At 40.3% G+C, this 19,753-nt stretch overlaps 1 protein-coding gene across 2 annotated transcripts in view; it reads left to right on the top strand.

The window, feature by feature from the left end:
- Positions 1–19,753, top strand: part of PCSK5 (proprotein convertase subtilisin/kexin type 5) — a 250,488-nt gene that overhangs the window by 19,866 nt on the left and 210,869 nt on the right. For both annotated transcript variants that reach the window (XM_044445944.1, XM_044445943.1), the window contains exon 2: positions 3,883–3,987. In XM_044445944.1, coding sequence (XP_044301879.1) covers positions 3,883–3,987 — 105 coding nt within the window. The remainder of the gene's footprint in view (positions 1–3,882; positions 3,988–19,753) is intronic.

Genomic DNA, 19,753 nt, shown 5'->3' with positions numbered 1-19,753 from the left:
TAAGGATAACATAATCAAGACACTGGAAAGTGCTAGGAAAGCCTAAGAAAGTGGAATAACAAATCTAGTGGCTGCTTAAGCTGTTTCTGTTGACAGTTAAGCAAGATAATCAACACATGCTTTCTGAAATTTCAGAGCCAGTGGTTTTGACATTTCAAGGTCAGTAATGATATATCAGATATCTCACTGGATGTAAAATCAAATATAGGGAATGGACATAGGTTGGGTATGCTTACCCATTTATGTTTTATTTACAGCTATACTCCACTGTGATGGTACTCTAATGCACATAAAGTATGTCCTTGTGCAGTCTTGTTTTTTCTGAAGTGGAAAATATTGAAAATGCTGCAATCCTATATGCACACTGAGTAAGCCACATAGAACATGGAGAGATTTAAGTAAACATGTAGAGGATCAGGCTATGCATCAGTCTTCATGATAGTGAGTTGCTCTTTCCTCTGGCATTTAGGTGCTGTACTACAATTATATGAGAAAATAAGAGAGAAAATAAGAAAAAGTACTTCTTCCCACTCCCCCAGAGATCATGGTGAAAATGCCCTCAGAGTTGTCTAGTCTGATCCCTTGAACTGTGTTTTCTCAGTCAGATAGTTCTGATTGTCAATTCCTTCCACCCTTTAATCTGCTTACCTCTGTCCTTATAGTGTTTCCCTTTCCTGAAGAGTGCACGTTCTTTCCTCACATGTGTTCTTCAGGGCTGTACTTTTGCCACCATCAACAAAACTTACATAGTCCAAGGATTCGATCAGACTGACTGACTGACTGACTTATTTATTTATTCATTTATTTATTATATCTCTCCCTGTGAAGAACCCAAGGTGGCTTACATCATCCTTCTTCTTCTCCTCTTCTCTGTTTTGTCCTCAAAACAACTCTCTGGCATAGGGTAAACTGAGAGTGAGTGACTGGCCCAAAATCACCCTGTGAGTGAGTCCCAGCCCCAGCATCCTAACCATGATGCTACCCTGACTCTCCGTGTGTATGAGAGCCATGACGAGAGTATTCTCAGAGTGTGGAGTAAGCTGCCCAGTGCTTCTCAAGTGGCCAGCATCCAAAGCGTCATTTCTCCAAATGAATTCACTTGCCTTGCCCTAACACCTGCCTCCCACACCACCACCACCATTCATTTGTTATTAATGATGGGATGAAAAGCTTCTGAACAATGAGAAGCCACTCCTTTGAGAGTTCACAGCTAATTGGCTCTCCAAGAGAGCTTTAGAATTCCTTAAACTGAAATCAAGATAGCACTGCTTTATGTTTAATGGTTCAGCAGGATCTTTGAAGGATGAGTGACTTCATGAGGGAAATCAGTAACAAAATATCATGAGATAGATCCAGATTTAGGCACATACAACTGCGCTGGAAAAAGCAGATCTCCTCACTTATTCCTTACTCCTCTGCATGGTCCTTATGACTCCATGAAAATGCTGCCCGGCAGTTCAGGGCTCACTGCCGAAGGGGGTGGGTTGTGGTGCAGGGTGGACACACTTCTTTGTATGGAGCCCATGCCTTGGATCCAATGCCATGGCTATTGCAATTGTGAAGAAAAAGACCATAAGCGCCCATTAACAGATGCTGATTCAAAAGTCTGCATTAATCTCTCTCCCTGTGTGTGAGTGTACGTGAGGATACCTGGTCTCAAATTTGCATCCATGCAGAGCTAAAAATTGGAGAGAGGCAATACTAGCAGATTAAACTGCATTGCATATTTTGACTTAATAACTATAGTGTATGAAAAGCAGAGCTGGAACAAAGACATATTTTCTACTTTGCCCCCAAGTTCTTGTACCAAAATCTGTATAGAATAGAACCCCTCCTCCCAAAAGGGATGCACAGTTCCAACTGACAGTTCCCAGGAGCTGTAGACTCCAGTCTCATCCATCAGTCAGAGAAACAAGGGTGACGGAGAGCCTGCATTTCCTCCCCAGTACCTCCCAGGAAGAACATCATAGTTAGGGAGAATAACCCTTTGCACTGGCCAGAGAAGCAATGGCTTCAAGGAGCTTATTTTGCCATTCCCTGCCAGAAGGGACACCTGCAGTAACTTTGAAATGAAGAACTTTTACCTAAGTTTTCTTTGTTTGCTCCTCCTCTTCCCACCCAGTTGCCTTTCATTTTAGATCTTTAGGCCTGAGAGAGCAAGGATTGCTGTATTGTTAATCTTTGTTAGCCTTATTTATGTATTTATTAGCGGACAAGTAGAATTCTAAAACTATAAATAAGTTTAGAAATAAACCTCATAAAAGTCCAGTAAAATAAGTTTCTTTGTCAAGTTCAGTCCATAAGTTCATGGGTTTTTTTTTTTTTGGCTTGATTATTGTGAACAAACACATATAAATTAATTTACCTCATTTTGTTACATAAGCGACTGAAAATAAATTATCTATGTGACTTATTGCTGTCAGATTAGATAATTGTGAAAGCTAGTTTTTATGCCAGTACAAGAAAGCACTTCCTTGCTTGTTTTTTTAATAGAATATCCTATAGAAAAGTTCAAGGGAAATGTCATCAGGTAGCAGTTAGACACTGCTAACACTTTGCATGCTTTATGTCACCTGTATTAGTGTCTTGATCATCGAACCTGTCAGTGACGCAGAATATACAGAAGCCTAGCAACACCTACCAGCAGCCTAACAAATCCTTCTTTTTCCTTTCTCTCAGTTTAATAATCTGTTTTATAAAATGCACCACTCTGCAAAAGGATTAGAGTTTAAATGTAGAGGTCTATGTGGCACCTGTAATTTTATAAAATAGGGAGATATGCAAGGAAGAAGCTGTGTAGGACTCTAGAATAAAATGAAATTAGAATTGTTCTGTCTTAATTTCACTTCACTTTTGTTAAATCTAATAGTTCTTTACTCTATCCATTACTATCACTAGAAATGCATAAAGGATTTCAGAGGCAAGGTCAAAGGAATCATAATCCATTACTTAATTTAAAATTGTCAACTTGTCTGCCCATTTTCTACATTTTCATAAAAGGAATGAATATTTCACATTATTTGTTTTCTACTGTCCAAAATTCCACCAAGTATGCCATGCTGGCTCTAGTTCTCTGAGGGCCTTTGGGCAAGACACCTTGATAGCCCCCTTCACTTGAGAGTCTGCATCTGCACCGCCAGCTGTTAATGTTCCTACTAAAGTCCTTGACCTCTTTCTTCTTGTTACACTTGCTTGCTTGACAAGTAGTGAACCCATGAGCAAGAAGGCAGCAGCATCGACAGCACCTCCATCTTCTCACTGTTACTGTCTGGGCTGAGAGGCCGGTGAGCAAGCCAGTTGCAATGCTGCAGAGAAGTTACAGTTCCCGGAGGAATTCTTGTCAGTGAGCAGTTGCCCAACCACGCCTTAGTTTAGTTGGTTTTGCTGAAATATATTCCTTGTTATACTTGAATTTCCCCCTCCCCCTCCCCTGCAACTTATGTATAAGTAACCGAATAGTGCCTTTTACAGTAAATTTCCTTGAGCGTACTAGATGGGATGCTTTTTAATAACCCTATTGTGATTTGATTATTTTTATACTTTTCTTGTGAAGACAGTTTGGATACAGATTGGAACAGAATTACTTAAAATGCTGCATATAAATTAGACATTAAAAGACAGATACAGACAGAATAAGCAGCTCAGTCATAATCTTTGGTTATACAGTTACTGCCTCAAGGACAGTCCATCTATTTCATATCATATGTCATCCTTTTGAAAGATGAGCACCGAGGTTCAAGTAACATTTCAGTACAGCAGGAAATTGCATAATTTATAGACCTTTTAAAAATGAAAAACAGACAAACTGTTTTTCATAAATTAAATCTCTCTCTCTCTCCCTCTCTCCTCCCTTCTCCCTCTGCACCATTTCCCTCTCTACAGATTGGAGCATTGAAGGATTACTACCACTTCTACCACAGTAAAACAATTAAAAGGTCAGTTCTCTCAAGTAGAGGTACTCACAGCTTCATTTCAATGGAACCAAAGGTAAGATAATCTAGCTAGTCAATCATATAAGATGCAAGCACCTGCATTTTTAATTTGAAATTTTATGCCATGAGATTTTTACCAGCTTGCTATCTAAGATTACAAGAGCAGGCCTATCATCTGTTCATCAAGCTTCTGCTTCACATTAGGACAGAATGCATTGTATTATTAACGGATTCGCTGTCCCAGGAATAGCTTGTCCAGCATAGTTTATGGAAATAGCACATGTATCCAGTAATCTGTGTGACACTCTTCACTAATTTAAATGGCCTCAGGCTAATATAATAGCCTGCTATTTTCTTTGTAAGCAGAAACCCTTCTTAGAATGAAGAATCTTATGGCGGTAGGTAATACTGCTATGCAATCTCATGTAAATGGAGGTTGCACAGCAACTGTTCTTGCTAGGTTACAGCCTTTGGTGAAAAATAGCAGGATAACTGCTTTGCAACCTGTATTCATGCAAAGGCTACAATCATCAAACCACCTGGTTTTTCTGAAGTAGTGCAACTGTTTTCATGGATATACTAGAAATATCAATGGCTATAGTGATATTGCATTTAAGACACAAATGGCTTGCTGGTTGCTGTATTTTTCTTTCTCAACACCAGACAGACCTTCAATATGCATTTTATTTTAAGCAAAATATGAAGAAGTCCTGCCCTTTTTATTTTGTGCCTATCATATACAGTACAATGTACAGAATTGCTATGAGGATATCTCACATAAATATTATCTGTTTTTAGTATGTCAGGAACACTTGCAATGTTTTTACCACCATCACTTCTATTTATTTAAAGACTGTTTGTTTATGTATTAAAAGCTTTTCTAACCCATCCACCACTAAAATCTCAGGATGGCTTACAATGAAAAACGAATAAGATAAAACAAAGCAGCACAGCAGCCAATGACTTAAGATAATAAAACCCCAGTTAAAATCATGTAAACATTAAAATGATGTGAAAATAAAAAGATGTCCCTATTTTTGTCAAAACCTCCTTCCCTGGTGAACTCTGTGTTTGTAATCTATGCAGCAACCTTGAAATAGCCTGCAGTTCTTCCAAGTTTAGTTTTCTTTTCATTTGCCTGCCTCCTCATACCTAGCTCAACGTTTCTGAAAGGCAGTACAAAGTAATATAGACAGTGCTTTGACCTTTCATTTTGTACAATGCATTGCACTGATTTAATGCGTATAATTTTACTGTTTTTGTGCAACAGATCTGCACCAAGATTAACACATCTTTTTCATAAAGCCTTCCCACAGTTGCTTGCCTAGTAAATAGAGCCTGCATTTATCCTCCCCGCTAACATTCTTGTCTGTGCATGGGAACCTGTGGCCCATCATCTTTCCTCTCTGGCTGGTAACAGAGAAACCCAGAAATACTGTGGTATTTGCTCCAAATACTAGCAGGCACAGTTGGACCACAGTGGCCTAGCATAGTACATTTCTCAGAACATCCTATGATGAATCCCATAGATAATGTTGTATTCGCTGAACCGGGCACAATTTTGCCAGATTATTCAAATATTGCAAGAGTGGGCTCATAATGCATCTGGACCCCAGAAAGGGTAGGAGAGCTCAACAGTATCATTCAGGCATACTTCTGGAACTTGCAGATTAATAGATCTTGAGACACAGGAATATCTGCAGATCACCAGGAACAATTGCCTTTCCCCCAGGCTTTGTGTACTGCCTCTCTTAATGCAAGGGGAAACTTCAGGGCTTCAAGAAAAGGTTTAAGGAAATCACAACTTAGAAAGGGTGTTTCGGGGCTGTGCTATACACCATGCCATTCTGTGACAAGCAGGATAGCTGGTGACCATCCTGCTTGATCAAAGGGACAGGCAATGGGTTATAGCACTGGCAGCAGGATTGTCTTGCCTCAGAATCAGGTATTATCCCCTGAAGATCTGGCACTTTTCAACATATGATTCTTTCTTCTTCATGCCAGGCGCATGAAGATGTGCTGAACCTGTCCTGCATAGCTCCCCATATCCAGTATGCCCAAGCATTCAGTAACCCACCTGCAACTATTTCAGATTCTGGCCTACCCAACAGAGTGTTTTGTATGGAACTGCTAATCTAGAGCAGAAGTGAATGTAGTCCCTCAGTCTTACTGGTAAACCTCTGGCAGATGTGGGTGCTGAGCTTTAGTGGATACTTCTTCCTGATCTACCAGGGGTGAAAGAAGGAGGAGTGCCACTCTTATTAGCTTTGGTGAGGGACCACTTCACAGATCCTAGTGGCCCATAATTCACCAACTTTCTAGAAGAAGAGGGGGTGTGTGAAGTCCCTGAAGGAGAAGGTGACCTGAAAAAGATAATCCCGAACACCAGAGTGAATAATTCTGATAGTGTGCATAGCCAAGGGAAGAGGCAGTGGAAGACCCATCCCTAGTCAGTGTACAAAGGGTGACGTTTCTTTGGAACAAGTGGGTACGGCTTACAAGGGACCTTGGCAGGACCACTGAAGTATCAAGGGAATGTTGTGGTTGTTGTTGCTTGTCGTGAAGTTGCATCAGACCCATTGCAGCCCCATAGACAGCATTCCTCCAGGCCTTCCTGTCCTCCACCATCCCCCGGAGTTCACCTAAGCTCACACTGACCGCTTCAGTGACTCCATCTAGCCACCTCATTGTCTGTTGTCCCCTTCTTCTTTTGCCGTCCATACATAGGAGCTTTTCAAAGAAGTGAACTAGATACTCTCTAGCCCTTCTTCCATTTGGAAAGAATGTGAGCATGTAGTCTCTTGGATCATAGCTGACATCTGCTCGTCAGGTGAATAAGTGTGTAAAGACGTGGCAGCCTCAGTTCTTGTCTTTGAGCTAGTGATGAGGCAATGAATTGCCACAATTGACAGGCAGACATAGATGGTATTTGAATGTTGACTCATTGCTCCTTTCTCTGCTTCTGCTAACCCCTCTACAATATGACTACCCAAGAAGCAGTTTTCTATCCTTTACCTGCTTGCCTGCCACCTGACAGAGAGGGTGCTTTCCCTCCTATCTTTGCTTGGTTTTATCACTTTTTATTGGAAAAACAGTTATAGTTAAGTATCCTTCAAGTGGACTGGGAGGGATGAGAAAACTTTCCATCATGAGGCAATGAAGATGAGACACAGCCAAAGCACTCAATGAACCAGCAGTACAAAGGCTGATAATGTACCATGAGAAAAAGGAATTTAGAATGAGACATTTCCTACAAGTCCTTTGGGATACATCCCAGAAGCAGGTAGGCAGATTTTTTAAAAAAATATATATATTTATATTCCACTTTTTTCTTACAACAAATGCAAAGCAAATTATATCCTTCTTCTTCTCTTGCTCTCAGTCTTATTCCCACAACAGCAACCCTGTAAAGTAGGTTGAGCCAAGAACCTGTGACTGCCCCATAGTCATGCAGTTGGCTTCATGAACCCAGATCATCTGAGTCCCAGTCCCACATTCTTAACCACACCAGCTCTTCAGAGTTGGAAACCTTAGCGAAGCTGATGATCTGTCAGCCTTGTCATTTTTGAGCAAACAACTAACCAACACTGACTTATTCTCAGTGGCTTCACATGATGTTCACTATGTTCACTCTCTCAATTACTAATTTGTCATAATGTTTAAGCCTTGTTCCTCCTCACTGCTTGATCCCAGCTGTGGTGAGTGGAATCACTCACCCGAGTATCTCTGTGTGTCAATGTCAGGTAAATGAAGCCAAGTCTGAGTAGAGCTGATCCTTTTTGTGTTACTGTGCCCTCTCTCTAAATAGGTGTTAGGTCAGGGGATGGAGAATGGTGCAGAAACTGTAACAAATCAATTCAGAGTAAGAACATTTTTTCTATACTACATCGTCTCCACTCTCTGAATAGGTGTGAGGTTGAATAGGTTAGAGGTTGAACACAGAGAAAAGTATAATTGCATATCGGTAGTTAGAAAGAAAGAGTCCAAAGGTTCTTATCCTTTTTTGTAACCCATCCCAAAAAGAAATTGGTAAAAGTGTACTTGGTGGGAAATAATTTTTGGTGTAAATTTCCTCCCTTACCCAACTGTTTGACTTAGCCACAGTTATGATTACTTTATTTTGTATCATACATTTGTGATTTATAACCTATTAATTTCTGTGATTTGCAGTCTCTTTTGAAATTTATTATTTTCTTTCATCCTAAAATTGCCTCCTGCTTTTCAAGAGTCCCATTTCATGTGATGAAATAGCACAAATTGATGTCCTTGTAATGAGGGTAGTTTTAGTCACTGGAACACCAGGCATAGCAACAGCAATTTTATCCTGGTTGTTGATTATTTTAGAAAATCTCAATTCCAAGAACATGTTGATTTAAATCACGAATCTGGGACTTGCTTTGACACCACAGTCTTTCTACAGAGGACATTTATATGCCAGCAGCACTAATATTACAATGGAGCTTGCAAATGTTAAGGACTGGGATGCCAAACAGATTGCAATAGTAATGTTTTATCTTTTTGTCACAATAGCAATTTCTAGGATACTTTTCATGTTAGTTGACCTTCAAAGGGTGATGGGAAGCCTCACACTGGGAGTGTTTCTAAGGCATTCCACTTCTATGGCAAGAGATGAACAGTAGTTGATCACTTCTTCTGTGGGACCTAGGATCCTGCATTGTGCTAGCCTTCAAGCAACAATAAACTGTGATGGCAACTCAGTTAGTAGGCAGGTATTCATTTATTTGCATTTCATAGAGTATCTTAACATTTACCACAAAGTCTGATTTAGTAGCAAGCTAGGGGCAGTAAACTCATTGCAAAATCTTTAGATCCTTTCATATTCCAATTAAAACAAAGCACTTCTTTTCTACAGCATTTAGCTGTAGAAAAGAATCTAATCAATACTTGGCAAACTGAGGTATGGCCTCATAATAAAAGTTATGTCTGACAGCTTGCATTTGTAGCTCACATTTTTCATTATCATCCTGGTTGTCAGTCAGTGCCTCCAAAGGTTCAGCCTTCATATTCTTAATTGCACATGTATTTGTTTAAATGGCATATCAGAAAAATTTCCCTCTGTACTAATTTTTCTTTCTGTTAAGCCCTTTATGAGACTTTACTATAATAACAATCTCCTTGTAAATTGCTGGGCAAGGAACAAGTTCATCTAAAACTTTACAATGATTAATTTTATAATTAGTGTGATAAATAGATTAGCATGCAAAATGTATTAAATATGATGCCACTAATTAGTTTCTTTTGCTTAATGTGCTTATTAGACTGGCTGCAAGGCTGGACTATCACTCTGAGATTAGACACACTGGGTTGCAGCATGTTGTGGAAAAAGTAATGATACCTACCTGTCCTATTATCAGACCATCTCAGAAACCTAACCTCCAGAAAATGGGCAGGTATAATGTTCTCACAAGTTACAGTGTTGATAGCAACTCTGCTGAAGGCAGATTAAGGTCTTTGGATGTTTAGGTTGAAGTAAAGCTGGTTATTGTTCCATTAACTTATGACAGATGTGGTGCAAAGTTGATGAAATCTAAACATCCAAGGGAACTAACATTGTGGGGGATGGGAGGATGGCCTGTGACACATTTAGTTCCATTGTAGCTCAGCATCAGCATTGCAAAGTACTTAAATGCTGTTTTCACCAAGTATTCAAATCACTGCACATTCACTGTCTCAACAAAATTTTAGCAGTCTTGTAAAATAGATGATAATACTTACCATCATGAGTATTATTATTAGACATGGTGAGTGTGTGAAGCTTGTACTCAGTGGGGCACAGTATGTCTAATATCATGCAGGAATTCATGATTGAGCTGAGATCTGAACTGGAACCCTCCCTCTCATGTTTTTGCTAATAAAAGCTGCAGAAATAGGCATCCAACCCTGTATAAGCTATCTGATGGTATCTCCCATTGCTATGATCACTTAGATGAGTTAGCTATCTGTGGAGGGACATTGCCACATTTGAGAAGTGTATTCTCAAAAGTATAAGGCTGAGTTGTGTCCTGCCCAGAGTACCTTTTCCCAGAAATGTATGCTGTATCTGTTGTACTAGACTGTGCTCTCAGAAACTTCTGATAAATTGTTGGACTCCCAAACATTTTGTATTACTTTTTAAATTAATTTGCGTTATGGACATTTAATTTGATGACTGTTTTTAATATGTACATTTATATATTTAAAATTACTTTATTGGTTGGCCAACTCACACCTAATTGGCAGAAATAACAATAGTGCATTCACCCCATTTCTGTTTGCACACACTGATTCAGAACACCAACAGCTTCTTTAGTGCTGGCAGCAGTTATTATATTACAACAACTACTACTGCATTTATATCTTACCCCACTTTTTCCTCTTGCAAGGAACAATTTGTTGAGGACAAAAAGAGAGAGGTCCCTCTTGTTCATTGTCTGGCTATGAAAAAGACGGGCAAGTAATTTTATATAAAAAAGCCTCTTTATTATAGGTGCACACTAACAATAGAGAGTGAGCCCACTCTCCAGTCATGACCAGCTGCCTCAGCCTTCATGCACAGTGCTTTTATATGCTTAGCTTTTTGCTATGATTAGATACAGAAAAGCATTGTTCGGAAAGCAGTCCGTTACTTTTGTACATGGTTACCTTAACCTACACTTCTAGTGTTAAAACAACTGACTTATCTTTTAAACAATCTCACCTTGGCAGAAGTTTACTTTGCATTTTTGACTCTCATGTGTCTCTGACAGAGCCCTAAATAACTGACTCTTGTTCTTTGGTCATTAGGAAAAATTTATATTCTTCACTGTGATGACTAACACGGGCTTCCTTCCCTCCACTTTACCCCTACAACAACCTTGTGAGGAGGACTAAAATGAAAGTTATCTCATGAGTTTCATGACTGAGCAGGGATTAGAATTAGTCTCCCAAGTCCCACTGGAACATTCTAACCACTGTACCACACTGGCTTTCTGGAAAGGAGAAACCGAGCTGGGTGCTCTTTGCATATTGGTAATAGTACACCCTAAATCTCCCAGTAGTTCCATATAGAAGTCAAAATGGGGGATAAGATCAAACCTCAGCAACATCATGCATTGCCAAGGGTTCAAGTAGAAGCCCACTATATCACCTTCTGAAATCATCCCAGGTTTGGAGGTGTACATGTATACAGATAAGCATTTTCAGAAGTGCATATCTGTGCAAGTGCATCCTTTCAAGCATGAACACAAATATAAGAAATTTGTGGAAAATTTCCCAAGAATTCTTTTCCTGAAATTCATGTTCAGGTTTGGGTTTGCAACAGGAACGTTATTCTTGTACGTCACTAAAACTAGTTGATACAGAGAAGGGTGAAAAAAAGACCAATCCAAACAATTTATGGATTAGCAGACCATGGCTTTAAACCAGGGTTGTCCAACTTTCACACCTTGAGGGCCTCATGAGGACTTCAGCACAGAACCTAGGGTCTGCACAATGAATTATATTTCCATATTGTAAATTAAAGTATTTGCAATATAATTAATTTAATATACACAATTAATATATTTAACTACCAAATGAGGTAGAAAACTGATATGAGTTGACTCACCCTAACTGAATGAAAAAGAATGTTTTGTAGGCCTGTGATCTCTGCAGCTCCTTTTCCCACCACAGCCCAAGCACAATAACCACTCCTCAGGGGTAGTCTATCCCTTTCTTCCCTGTTTCTCCTGCTCAGGAACCCTTCCAGGTGACCCCCCAGGCCCTCCTTCCTTCCTCGAATTGGCACACTGAGCCTCTTGTACTTGAGCTGACAAACTCTCCCCAGCATGCCCCACCTGCTCCTGCTGATGAGCACAAAGGCACTCAGCTTTTGACTACCTGGAGCAGCATTGGGCCTGCTGGGGTGAATTCTCATGAGGCTGCCAGTCCAATCTGCTCTCTTCCTGAATAGTTCCTTCTCCCTCCCCAGACCAGTCCTCAAAAGTTTCCCAAGTCAATATGGACTTTTTTTTCTGGTGGGTCATGATCAGGATGGAGAGTCCACAGTTACCAAGTGGAGGTAGGACAACTGTTGTTTGGCAGAGGTATGTTCAGCAGGCGGAGTCCCCATCAGATGCAGGCCCTGGAGCTGACAGCAAGGCTCTTTTGCAAAGATGAAACGTGTGCCATGGTCATGTCCATCATGCAGGACTAGAATCCCAAGAAGCAGCCCATAGAAAGGCAAGTTGAGGTGGGAGAAGAGCAGAGGGTTGAGATGAATAGAATGCGGACATGCCAGTTCTGGAAGAGTGACATGTTCCTGAAAAGCATGGAGTGGTGCTTCAGATGTCACTTCTTCAGTTGAGTCCATCTGATTCTGTTAAGTCTTGAGCCAGGGCCATCGTAGCCATTGGCCAGGTCCTTCACTCCTGTGCCACCAGTATTGTGGACTTCAGAAACTAAGTGGTCATGATCCCTGGCCACGCTAACTGGAAGCAATGGGAGTTGACATGGAAGGAGTCTAGGCTGTGAAGGCTGGTTCCAGGAATAGGTTGCCCCCTAGGCTGCAGTTCCAACCTGAATGGAACCCATTGACGTCCCTTCTTCAGTTTGGCCAGGTGATGTCCTTCAGCCAAGGGGACATTCGAGGCCCTATAAAGCATTGCAGCTGACCTAGTTTTTCAGCATGGGCAGCTCCTTGGACACCTGCATGATCTGCCTGTTCTCAGCTCCCAAGCATCTTTGCTCTCATCAGCTAGAATGGCATTGGGGCTGCCAGCCCAACGAACTCTTCCCAGCATGCACCTTTGGGTTTGTCAGCAGGAACAGGCAGGGCATGCTGGAATGAGCTCTTGTGAGGCTGCCAGCCCATCCCACTCACTCCCTGAGGCTTACAAGAGCTTGCTGCAATCATGCCCATGCCATTGCTGGGATCCAGACTGAAGGGAGAACAGGGGGCCTCCAAGCAGCAAGAGGGCCCCGGAACAAGACATTGGGGACCTCATGCATCCTGCAGGCCATGTTTTGAACTATTACCGACTCAGTCTTTTCTTCATAAACTTATTTAAGCTGTTTTGTGTGGTCTTTTGTTATCACTTTCTATGAACTCAGCAAGCTTCATTTGATCAAGTTCTATTCCTGCTTTTCATTCTGGTAATGGCTTTTTCACCCAGATAGTTCAGAGCAAAGCAAATAGCAGGTGTTCATGATGTGCATTAACAATTGGACACATCTGCATTTGGATGGCCAGAAGAATCCTAGACAGGAAATGGAGAAGCAAAAAAGGGGGAAATAAGTCCCATGCCTATGATGTGGATAACTTAAACGCATGTTAAAATCAAAGTACTCTTAAAGACAGAAGACATGCTTTTAACATAAAATAGGACATTGTATTTCCTGAGAAAGAGGATGAGGAGGAGGAGGCATACTTGCAAATGTAACGTGCACTGGAGCTGTTTATTATTTTACACCTTGATTTGGCAGATATAGAACAAGGTGTAATATAGCAATTGTATGATAAATCCAGTCCTCAAAAGAAGCAGAATATCACAGACAAACAGAATTCACCAAAGCACATTTGGAAAGTTCAACAGGACAGGGACCAAGAGGAAAAAAGGACAGAAAGCTTGCTGTCAGATGTTGTCTTCAGGGAATTTCAGGCTCATTTGCTTGGCTTATGTTGCTTGCAAAAGAAGATAGCAAGTAGCTGCTTTGGCTGATGGGTGCATATGTTTCAGTTTGATCCAGAAAAAGAAAAAATGGAGACACAGTGGTTTTGGATCAAATAAGGGATAGCAATTTGGAAAAGGAAAAAAGAAAACAATCATGCAGGGCTAGTTGCCATAAGATCTCTCAGCAGATGATGGACAGTAAGGGAACATCTTGGAAAGAAACCATACAGAACACATTGTCTAGAAAGGGGGCAGAGAAAATGACTGTTTTTACAGGACATGTAGCAACCTCCAAGCTTAAAATAATAACAATTGTTATAACATTTTGAAATGAAGGCATTTCTTTGTCTTTTACAAATGTAGATCTGTATGAAATACATCATGTCCACTCTGCACCACCTCTTTCTGCAATAGCAGATACAAACATTTACTTGCATTTGGAGGTGCTGAAGTCCTCTGTGCAAAAAACAAAACCCCTCAAGACAATCTAGATGAAGAAGATAGAAAGTACTGAGAGAGCTTGTATATATGTTGGAATGGAAGTGTTATTTTTATTTTAATATGGCTTTTAGCATGAGCATTGCATTTAGAATCTATTTAGTTATTTTCATTCATAGGTTTTGGGGGTTTTTTGCCTTCCAATAGGCAAGTGCTATTAATTCTCTGCTAGATGGACCACAACCATCCAGATGACATCTCTGCCCTTTATTCCTGGGAATAACTTACTGGTCTTTCTGTCCCTGTTTTCCTGTGTCGGTTTTACCTAACTCTTCCCTTTTACTAGGGAATACTTTCTTTCAATTCCTAGTTTCTTTCATTCCTATTTTTAATAAGATAGCTCCTACTCTATTTCTTTTCCTTTGGTCCTCCTGATCCCTTTCTTGTATTCTATTCTCAGCTTCCCAACAACCAGCCTTACATATTTTTTCTCCTTTGCCTTTCTCCACCAACATCAGATTGTCTCCTCCACTAGGTTTTGTGAGATTTTACTCACAGCTAAAATGACCTTTCATTTCCCTCACTTAATCCGCACTATTAAATTCATAAGACTGAATTCCATTTCTGCCAATTGCTATTAGAATATTTGTGAACATTCAATTATGTTGTGAAAGGAGAAAGCCACCTCATCTATGGGAGGCTGCATGTAGTGATTTGCCAGGGCTGAAAAGCCCACAGTTTGTTTCTGTTTATTTGTTGGTCTACAGAGTTAGTTATGTAAACCTAGTGCTGATCAGGGTTTCAAAAAGCCTAATGCGCACCAGGCCAAATTCTTTTATAGCTTGATTACAGATTTCTCACGCATACATTATAGCCACTCAGCCAGTGTTCTCTATTTTGTCATACTATTAATTATATAGACAGGAAACTCAACACAGACAGAGCCAGGCAGAATGAATTGGCTGCCTCAGGTAGCAGATGTCAGGTGGCGGCAGCCACAACCCTGGCCATGCCCCATCTGAAATGCCACTACCCATTCTCATGAGCTGGTACACTGGCAGCAGTGATGCTTTGTTTGAGTTGGACGAAGCCCATCCCATACCTAGCTCTTCCTTTCCAATTAAGTGTTAGTTTTGGTTTAATAAAAAGTTAATACATCAAGTATGGGGAAACATAGTGCACTTACTTTTATAGAGGTCTTAATCCATTTTTTTCTTTTCTACTTCTTTGGTGGGAGCAGCTCTGGTGAAGGAGCCTGGTAGAGGCAGTACACTTGAAAAATAAAATTGGAAATGTATAACATAGCAATGGTTCCAGTGAAAATTGTGTGGTAATTTTCTGCCCCTTGGGGTGGGCACTGTGTTGTCCTTTGCCTCAAGCTGAAAATATTTTTGAATGGTTCTGGACGCACAGCAGAGTAATGATATTCTTGTTGTTCAAAATTAATCTAGGATTGTTAGGAAGCTGTAATCCCTCTCTTTTCCATACTTTTCACAGGCCTTAAAAAACAAGTAATTATTCACATATGATCCCATCTTTTACATTGACTAATTTACAGATACTTAGTGACACTGACAAGTTACTAGTAGTTTTGCAAAGTGTAGTGCTTGCACTTCTGTTCAGGAGATAAAATGTTTAAAAACATACTTAAATTCTTCTCGTTAATGTTGTTACTAGAGATTAACCCCTTTGCTGTTTCTCTTGTGGGAAAGCTGCTTCCAAAATGCTCCAGAAGGCAAGAGGTATTTTAAGTCCAAGTTCTAGCAGCGGTAAGCTCTTACTATCTTCACAGAGTCAAGAGTTCAGAAGAAAATAAGTTATAACTGGAGGTCAGATCATGGAAGTCAAGTAATCAATATTTCATGCCATGGCTTCTAAAGAAAGATGGACTTTGTTCCTCTTCCAAATTTCCTGCAATAGCGTTTTAAGCAGATGTGACAGCAGTTTTGCAGCTCTTTTGCTCTGTAGTAAGAAAACATGTATAACTGTAGACATTTCCAGAGAGTTAATGAAATGAATAGCTTGTTATCTGCTTACCAGTGGTGTGAATTTAGCATCCCAACATTCTTTTTTCCTTCTGAGCAAAAGTAACAGCAGGAATAAAGAAGTAATATTAAAATTGAAGTGTATAGTTAGAAGGTGGTAGAAAATGCTACTCTTGCTCAGCTATAAGCATTCTATTAAAATATGTAAGATTCATATTGTGAACAGAATGCTGGGTTAGATGCACCCTTGGTCTGATCCAGCCTAGCTCTTCTGTTTACCTTTGGATATTTGGAGATTTATAATAGGTTATGTATTATTAAACAAAAAAAGTCCACATTGTTTTCAAGATTACATTTGGAATATCAGGAGAACCACTCAGAAAAGAAAATGCTTTAGATGAAAACATCCTGTTAGGTAGTTTATTTTTGTAACCAAACATATCTTCCATAAAAATGCTTCTGCTCTACATTTATTGGATATGTATAGCTTTGATACATCAAAGGGTTGCTTCTGATCTTGAGTTGTTAATGATTAATGATTAAGTAATGATAAGAGCAAAGATTACTGGTAACGTTATGCATGGTTATGAAAAAAATAGTACTTCCACAGTTCTTGAACTAGGTCTTGTGTCTTCACCTGCTCCCTTTATATGTCTTAAAATGTAAGAAAGAAAACAAAAAGATAATGTAGTCTTAATCTAATGTAATGAAATTTATCTGAACCTTGCTCTGAATATGCTCATTAAATACTTTAGCATTCTGTTTCTCATAAACATCTAGGGATTTTTCTTTTTAAATCCATCAAAGTTAAAACTATTGTTTTATCTCTTGGTGATACTTTCTGAAGAAGCCACAATTTGTGGATAGAACTTGCTTTAGCACCTGTTTGAATTCTACAGTATTCATGTAAGGGATGTGCTGGCACAGTGGGTTAAACCACTGAGGCGCTGGGCTGGTTAATCAAAAGGTCGACAGTTCGAATCCGCAGATGGGGTGAGCTCCGTACTCTGTCCCAGCTCCTGCCAACCTTGCAGTTTGAAATGCAAGTAGAGAAATAGGTACCACTTTGGTGGGAAGGTAACAGCGTTCCGTGCACCTTGGTGTTTAGTCATGCCGGCCACATGACCAGGGAAACTGTCCAGGGACAAATGCTGGCTCCCTCAGCTAGGAAACGGAGATGAGCACCGCCCCCAAGAGTCAAACATGACTGGACTTTAATGTAATTGGGAGACCTTTACCTTAACAGTATACATGCATATTCAGAAACTGTAAGATGAGGAGAAAGTTGATGGCTATGAATATCACAGTAGGTTGTACCCATGTGAACAGTACAAGGAAGCAGTGAGTACATCAGCCTGCAAGCAGGTAGGATTTTAATGCACTGTGAAATACAGTATAAGACAAGGGCTTGAGTGTCATGCCAGGATGCAGCAATGGGCACAGAAAGTTGTAACGGTTTGATGGACATGAGTTATTTTCATGGTCTCCTTAGCCTTCTCTAGTTTTCTGGCTACAATTCAAAATAGAATTGACCTGCAAGGTCCCAAATAGCTTGAAATCTTTTTACCACAGGGATCATTTTCTTAGTACCTCATTGCAGGTTTGGGCAGAACATTGATTGTCAGTCCACTGCACCATAATTTCACAATCACTCTTGCTCAGCTTATGCCCTCTCAAGATCTAACATGCTTATGCATGTAAGGTAGAAAGAGATAGTTAGAAACAATGATGCTCTCTCAGTGGTTCCTTGTGAACTGCTCTGTAGAAAGGTGGGAGATAAATCATTTCAAATAAACAAAGATGCATCATTCGGATAAGCTGCAATGCTAGCAATGAAGCCAATGCCATTCAGCCGTGTGTCTAGCAAACCACAGGCTTGTGTCAGAGGGGGATAGAAGAGCTCCATTATATTGCCGCTCCCTCCATATGTCAGAAATAGAATTTGTCTTTTTCTGGGGTTAATGAAGAAATGGTGCAAGAATTACTAATAAAAAGGAGTCTCCTCCTTTTCACCTACTGTTAGGGAAATATGAGAATTTTGGTTCTGCTTACAAAATATGCCTCATTCAAACTCCATTCATTCTGTTTCTGATCTCTAGTTCAACTTGTGAAAATTTCCTGACTAGACCAAATCAGCCATTAGTAGTTTAGGCAGGAAATTGGCACAAATTAAAGCATCTGTGCACATTTAAGGATATTTAGCCAAGTCTCCCATTCAATCCATGCTCAGTTTGTGCAACTTTCCTTTACACACAGAGTAAACTGCGGTCACAGATATGTATGGAAATCAGGCAGCTGACAAACAGCAATTCCATGTCTGGAGCATTCTGGTGATCTCGGACAATTCTTGTTCACCCATTACTAGCTGCTTTCAGTGCCAATCTTTTTCACTCATTCTGTCCTCTTTTACTCACTGGCCAATGCCTGGTACGAGTTGAGAATTTTGCAAGAGATCTCACACAAATTTTATCATTCTTGTCCTGCTGAATTGCTTAAGGTTAACTGGATGTTAGCTCTTAATAATACTAACTGTACACCGCAATAGTCCAAGTCTATGCCCCAACCACTGGTGCTGAAGAGGCTGAAGTTGCCTGGTTCTGTGAAGGCCTCCAATACCTTCTAGAATGAACACCCAAAAACGATGTCCTTATCATCATGGGCGATCGGAATGCTAAAGTAGGCAGCCAAAAGATAACTGGAATAACAGGCAAGTTTGGCCTTGGAGTACAGAATGAAGCAGGGCACAGGCTGGTAGAATTTTGTCAAGAGAATACGATGGTCATAGCAAACATGCCTTTCCTACAACCCAAGAGATGACTCTACACATGGACATCACCAGAGGGTCAACACAGAAATCAGATGGACTATGTGCTCTGCAGCCAAGGATGGAGAAGCTCTATACAGTCAGTAAAAACTAGACCAGGAGCTGACTGTGGCTCAGATCATGAGCTTCTGGTTGCAAAATTCAGGCTTCAGTTGAAGAAAGTAGGGAAAAGCACTAGACCACTCAGGTATGACCTAAATCGTATCCCTGATGAATATACAGTAGAGGTGACAAATAGATTTAAGGAATTAGATCTGATAGACAGAGTGCCTGAAGAACTATGGACAGAGGTTCGCAACATTATACAAGAGGTAGCAATTAAAACCATCCCAAAGAAAAAGAAACTCAAGAAAGCAAAATGGCTGTTTGAGGAACTTTGCAAGTAGCTGAGGAAAGAAGGGAAGCGAAAGGCAGGGGAGAAAGAGAGAGATACACCCAATTGAATTCAGAATTCCAGAGAATAGTTAGAAGATATAAGAATGTCTTCTTAAATGAACAGTGCAAAGAAATAGAAGAAAACAATAGAATAGGGAGGACCAGAGATCTCTTCAAGAAAATTGGAGATATGAAGGGAACGTTCCATGCAAAGATGGGCATGATAAAGGACCAAAATGGCAGGGATCTAACACAGGCAGAAGAGATTAAGAAGAGATGGCAAGATTACACAGAGGAGCTATACAAGAAAGTGCTTAACATCCCTGATAACCACGATGGGGTGGTCACTGACCTGGGGCCAGATATCCTGGAATGTGAAGTCAAATGGACCTAAGGAAGTCTTAACAACAACAACGCTAGTGGAGGTGACAATATTCCAGCTGAGCTATTCAAAATCTTAAAAGACAATGCAGTAAAAGTGCTACACTCAATATGCCAGCAAACTTGGAAAAGGTCAGTTTACATTCCGATCCCAAAGAAGGGCAATGCCAAAGAATGTTCAAACTACCG

The sequence above is a fragment of the Varanus komodoensis genome, unplaced genomic scaffold, assembly GCF_004798865.1.
Source record: "Varanus komodoensis strain SLA01 unplaced genomic scaffold, ASM479886v1 scaffold5, whole genome shotgun sequence".
Lineage (NCBI taxonomy): Eukaryota > Metazoa > Chordata > Lepidosauria > Squamata > Varanidae > Varanus > Varanus komodoensis.
Note: the sequence above shows the minus strand (reverse complement) of the source record. Positions and strands in the feature narration are given on the sequence as shown.